This window comes from Chinchilla lanigera, unplaced genomic scaffold (assembly GCF_000276665.1).
Source record: "Chinchilla lanigera isolate Chin_1 unplaced genomic scaffold, ChiLan1.0 scaffold00041, whole genome shotgun sequence".
In the NCBI taxonomy this organism is placed as follows: Eukaryota; Metazoa; Chordata; class Mammalia; order Rodentia; family Chinchillidae; genus Chinchilla; species Chinchilla lanigera.
In genome coordinates this window covers 15,271,441-15,277,765 of record NW_004955442.1, presented here as the reverse complement: position 1 = coordinate 15,277,765, position 6,325 = coordinate 15,271,441, and the positions used below count along the sequence as shown (strand labels likewise).

The 6,325-nt window shown below is 54.3% G+C and overlaps 1 protein-coding gene across 1 annotated transcript; it reads left to right on the top strand.

Moving 5' to 3' along the window:
* Positions 1–25: 25 nt before the first annotated feature.
* Positions 26–4,169, top strand: Syngr3 (synaptogyrin 3; the record flags this gene model as incomplete). Its single annotated transcript, XM_005391482.2, is given in 4 exon segments — positions 26–256; positions 1,953–2,190; positions 2,493–2,635; positions 2,712–4,169. Coding segments are annotated over 4 exon segments (690 nt in total). The 3' UTR covers positions 2,922–4,169.
* Positions 4,170–6,325: the final 2,156 nt, after the last annotated feature.

Genomic DNA, 6,325 nt, shown 5'->3' with positions numbered 1-6,325 from the left:
CGCCCCCGCCGCGCGCTCCCGGGAGGCGGCGGCGGCGGCGGCAGTATCCAGAGCATCAGCAGTCTCGGCAGCAGCCCGGTAGCCTCGGGCGGGGCCGGCCGTCGGACCGACAGACAGAGGTCGCCGGGGGCGAGTGGCCTGGCCTCCCAGGCCGGCCATGGAGGGCTCCTCGTTCGGCGCGGGCCGCGCGGGGGCCGCCCTGGACCCCGTGAGCTTCGCGCGGCGGCCGCAGACCCTGCTGAGGGTCGCGTCCTGGGTGAGTGGCCCCTGCCCAGGCCCCTTCCCCGATCCCCTCGTTCCCCACCCGTCTCCCAGCCCCTCGCCCCCAGCCCCTCGCCCTCATCTTCTCCTTCGCCGGCCCCTCCCCCGCCGGCCGCAGGTTGAGGTGACGTCACCGGGCTGGGCGCGCCCACCTGCGGGCGGGGGAGGGGTTGGCAGAGACCCAGGGACCTTGAGAGGTCACCGCCGGTCGCCCCCTTCCCCCAATTCCTTCTTAGGTCTAACTCTAATCCCTTTCCTCAGCATTCTCTCCGTTTTTCCCGTTCTCACGACCTGGAAGCGGGCACCGGGGTGGGGGCGCGATTCGCCCAAAGGCTTGAACGCTCAGCCCCAGCAGGATGAAGGAGCTAAAGGAGCCCAGAGGGATCAGGAAGGGCGCCCCTCTTTCCCGCACACACAGCTGCCAGCCCCCTTTGAAGGGAGCCGGCCTCCCCAAGCCGCCCAAATCTGGGTGAGCGTTAAGGGAGGGGTCTCCGAACTGAGAGGGCTTCCTGGAGGAGGTGTCAGGTTTGAGGCATTGTGAACCCTGGGACATGTCTTGCTCCTCTTCACCCTTCCAGGCAGGAGAGATAGAGTGGGGTGCCGAGCTCTGGGTTTTATCTTAGATGAGGGCGGTGCCCAGAGAGGGGCAGGGCCCCGGCCTTCCCTGTGGAGTGACTTACTAGACCAGGAAGCAGGAATCCTACGTCCTGGCTCTCAGCTCTAGTTCCGAGTTGTGGACTCCATAGTGGGTACATTTCCGTGTCCTACCTGCCCTTGACTGGGTGTCTCAGAGGTGGGGGAGGAAAAGAGCAAAATGATGAAGTTGAAACTGAGGTCAGTTCTTGGAAAATTAGGGCTGCTAAAGAACAGCGTGAGGTTTAAAAGGTAGTGGTGCACCCGCTACCTGCCTGCCCGAACTGTGTGCATAAGGTATTGAGATTGGGCCAAACTCTAAAGGTCAGTGTTGTCGCCTTTTGAACACCCTCATGGCCGATATTAATCAGTTCAGTGGTAAACCATCCCTCCGGTACCCACCACTTCGGAAGCTGGGGAGGTTCTCCCACCCAGCCTTCCAGACACTGGGCTGTTTACCCAGAGGCACACAGCTCCCAGGTGCTGAAGGTAGGTTGGACCTGGGGCCTGGCCTACACCTCTGTGCAGCCTCCTGTCCACTCCTCCCTTCCCTATGCCCTCCAGACTGCAGTCCTGGACTCAAGGACTGACCGACGTGAAGACTCCTGTTCCACACCCTGAGTGGACGCCGTGGTGCATAGGTTGTAGAGAGGAGCTGGCTTGAATCTCTTCCCTGGCTCTGATAAGCCGAGTGACCCTGGACAATCCCATCACCTGTTGGAGCCCCAATATCCCAGCTGCAGAGGGGTTAAGAATGATGTAGGGGCTGTGTAGCTAGCCAGGCTCAGGGGGAAGCATTTGACCATAAAACCGTGGCATCCCATGGGCTTTTGGAGGATTGCACTTAAAAGTAGCGGTGTTAGCACTGTACCTGGACCTGGCAGATGCTCACAAATTGGCTCATGTTGTCCATAATTACTAAATACAGGAGGGATAAAGGAAAGATAGGAAAGATAGGCTCGGTACTATAGGGGAACGCAGGCACAGGTCCGGAGACCCGAGGTGCTAGGGGAGCAGGGCCTCTGCAAGGGCTTGAGCAGTGATGTCGCCACCGGCAGGTGTTCTCCATCGCCGTGTTTGGGCCTATAGTCAACGAGGGCTACGTGAACTCCGACAGCGGCCCGGAACTTCGCTGTGTCTTCAACGGGAATGCGGGCGCCTGCCGCTTTGGCGTCGTGCTGGGACTCGGGGCTTTCCTAGCCTGCGCCGCCTTCTTGCTGCTCGACGTGCGCTTCCAGCAGATCAGCAGCGTCCGCGACCGTCGCCGCGCTGTCCTCCTCGACCTGGGCTTCTCAGGTAGGCGGGACCGGGGGGGGCGGGGGCGGGAAGAGGACCAGCCGAGAGGAGAGGAGCCTGCCCCTGCCAAGGCCTTGAGCTTCAGGGGTGGGCAGGCCCAGCTCCTGCGAGGGAGGGGTCAGCGGTGGACTGGTGGACCGGGGCCGCGATAAGCGGGCGGGTTCTCAGGTGTGCCTTGCTGGACCCTGTGCCTGGCCTGTGCCCACGGAGTCTGGCATCCTGGGGTCGGCGAAGCAAGGCGCACCGTGGACCATAGGGCCCTGTTGTTGAGGAGCGCCCCTGGCTGCGGTCTCTGCTCTTAGGTCTCTGGTCCTTCCTGTGGTTCGTGGGCTTCTGCTTCCTCACCAATCAGTGGCAACGCACCGCGCCAGGACCCGGCACCACACAGGCTGGGGATGCTGCACGGGCTGCCATCGCTTTCAGCTTCTTCTCCATTCTCAGCTGGGTAAGTGTGGGCCCAGGGGGCAGCAGGGGACAGGGGCACTTCAGCTGGCCCAGCTGACCTGCACCCACCCCAACAGGTGGCGCTCACCGTGAAGGCCCTGCAGCGGTTCCGACTGGGCACCGACATGTCACTCTTTGCCACAGAGCAACTGGGCACTGGGGCAGGCCAGGCCTACCCTGGCTACCCGGTGGGCAGTGGTGTGGAGGGCACCGAGACCTACCAGAGCCCGCCCTTTACCGAGACCCTGGACACCAGCCCCAAAGGGTACCAGGTGCCTGCTTATTAATGGCTGGCAGGTGCAGGCAAGGGCTCGAAAGCCACCCTACCAATTCAGGCCCTATGGCCTCCTGGGACCGCCCTCAGGTTCTGCCCATACAGCGCCAGGGACATGGGGGATGGCCACTGTGGGCTTCCATTGGCCAAGCAGATGGAGCCCCTCTGGGATTCCTCAGCTGTCCCCACCGAGCCCCTCTAGCAAGAGGGTCCAGACCTGAGATCCTGCAAGAGGGCAGCACAGTTTGGGGTGGGCTGTGGAAGAAGAGGCAGTCCCTTCATGGGCCAGGTAACCTGGGGCTTACCTGTCTATTCCAAGGTCAGAGGTCCAGCTACTCTGCACAGCCTGGTGCTGGGCTTCCCAGGACCAGAGGTAAGGACACTAACCTCACCTTAAGGCCAGAGATTGTGGCCATTGTTCCCCATCCCCAGTCCTTACGGATAGTGACTACCTTTGCTGCTGTCTTGGTTTGCCTTCTCTGGAGCCTCCCTCCATTTCCACTCATAGACTCTAGAGCAGCCTGATCTGTTAATGTTGTCGTGATTGTGGTCAAGTCTTCTGGTTTCATCTCATAGTACCCCATAAGCTGCCCCTCTCTGTGGGCCATTCTGGCCAGGAAGGTACAAGACAGCTGTGGGTCTGGGCAACAGCCCTTCAGTAAGACCCTGCTTGGGCTGGGGATGTAGCTTAGTGGCATAAGCGCCTGCCCAGCAAGTGCAAGGTCCTGAGTTTGATTCCCATTACCAAAAAAAGAAAAAGACCCTGCCTAAGGGAAAAGTGGAATACCTGGGTGCCAGGCAAGACAAGCTTCTCATAAGGAAAGAGTCCTGGAGCTTCCACCTGCCAACAGTGCCCCTGGAGACAGCCATTCCTGCAAACTGTCTTACCTTGGCTTCCTGGACCAGTTACTCCCTTCCTACTCTGCATCCTGTTTTAAGGCCCAGCCCTATGGGGGTTCCTGTGTGTAGCTGACTATTCATGCATTGCATAAAGCTGGCTTTTCACATAAAGTTAAACCAGACATGTTGCCATATTCCATTCTTACAGACAGATGCCTCCCTCTGGAGTTGCGGTTGAGTGACATCTCTATACATTGTAGCATAGAACAATTATTTAAGTGATATTTAAGTGAATATGTTTACAGTTTTTGTATATATGGATCTCTCTTCTGAAAGAACAATCCATGATTGTGTATTTTTAGTGTCCCATATTCTGACTGCAACTTCTTTACAATAAAGATTGTAAATGCGTTGACTGTGATCTGGATGCTTCTGGAGTCATTTCTACCTCTGCCCTTCCTGGTACCAGGGGCAGGAGCCTCAAGAATACAGGAGTAGGTAGGGAGGCAGAGGCTAATCATACCTCCAGGTTCTGGGAACTACAGATCTAGGACCCTGAAAGGATCACACTGGTCTGGGTAAAAAAACTGCCACTCAGAGTGGGCTCTCTGAAATGGTGGGGATGAGACAAAGACCACCATGGGATAAAGGGCTAGTGAACTCCTGGGTCCTAACTCAAGGCTTACTGTTACTCTTTAAAAGTACGATATGTGTTCTTCCCTGCTCCTCACTCTCCCTCAAAAACCAGGTGTATCATTAAAGCCAGGATACCCTGACTACAGTGTCTCCAAGAATAAACTGGGAGAGAGAATTTAAAAAACATATTTTTTTGAGACAAGGTCTCATGTTGTAGTGTAAGCTGGACTTGAACTCACTGTGTAGCCCAGACTGGCCTGAAACTCACAGCAATCCTGCTGTAGCTTCCCAAGTGCTGGGGTTACAGTTATGTGCCACCATGCCCAGCTGAGAGAATAAAATTATCGGGGATCATCACAGAGGGACAGGGAACAGAAAAATTCCCAGGTTCTTAATTCTTTAAAAGTGTAGTTTATGCCAGGCATGGTGATGTACACCTGTAATCCCAGAACTCAGGAGGCTGAGACAGGAGGATCACTGTTCTTTTGAGGCCAGCCTGAACTATATAGCAAGACCCTGTCTCAAAAACACAAAAATAAACACAGCCCAGGGCCTGGGGATTTAGCACAGTGGCACAGCGCCTGCCTGGCAAGCGCAAGGTTGTGAGTTTGATTCCCAGTACCGGAGAAAAACCAAAAAAAACCCAAACAAACCAAAAAAAAAAAAAAAAAAGAAAGAAAAACACAGCCCATGATTTGTGTTTTCTTCTGAGGCAGTGCTTCACAACTGCTTTTGCTTTTTTTTTTTTTTCTGGTACGGAGAATCGAACTCACAACCTCGCGCTTGCCAGGCAGGCACTGTGCCACTGAGCTAAATCCCCAGCCCCACAACTGCTTTTGCTAAAAAATAGCTAGATGTGGTGACAGCAGATCCCTGTAATCCCAGTACTCTGGAGGCTGAGGCTGGAGGATCCCAAGTTTGAACACAGCCTGGGCAATTTAGCAAGGCCCTGTTTTGTTTTGTTTTGTTTTGTTTTTTTTAAAGGCTGGGGATATAGCTCATGTGAAGGCCTTGAGTTCACAATACTGCAAATAAACCAAATACTAGCAGCAATTATTATTTGCATTATTGAAGATTGAACCAGGCCCTTGAACATAGTAAGCAGCAACATTAACACTGCATTGCATCCCAAGCTCTTTTTTTTTTTGAAACAGGGTCTTGCTATTTAGTTCAAACTGGCCTTGAATTTACTATTCAGCTGAGGCAGGCCTCAAACTCACAGCAGTCCTTCTGCCTCAGCCTCCCAGGTACTGGGAGCACAGGTGTGTACCACCATGTCTGGCCACCAAGCTTGCTTGCTTGCTTATTTATTTATTTATTTATTTAGGAACTGGGGATTGAACCTAGAACCTTCACATAGAGCTACATCCCACATGCCTTGTTTTTGTTAATTTCCTTGTAGCCAGGACACAATAATTGACACCCACAACTAAAAGAAAGACAAGTATATTTTGGCTCACAGTCTGTACAGGTTTTAGTCCATGGTTGGCTAGCTCGGAGGCAGGACAACACACCAGAGGCACAGGGAGGAGTCTCGCGGAATGGTAGACCAGAAGCAGAGAGCAAGAAAGAACAGAGCTGGGGAGGGAGATAAATACTTCCTGGCCACGCCTCCAGTGACCCACCTCATCTCACCAGACCCCACCTCCTAACAGCAAATCAGCTACTAAACCCCATAATTCAAGCACCTCCCCAAAACCCCACCTTTAAGTATATGAAGTTTTTGGGGGATATCTACATATAAAGCATAACACTCCCTTTTTATTCTTCATTTTCAGAGTTTTACTAAGCCACTAGGTTGCCCAACTTGGGCTCAAGTCCCAGGCTTTTTTAAATCATTAGGAGCAAGACACAGTAGTTAGGACATAGCAGTAATCCCAGCGCTCAGGAGACTGATAGGAGGATTGCCAATTTTGAGGCCAGCCTGGGCAGTTTAGTGAA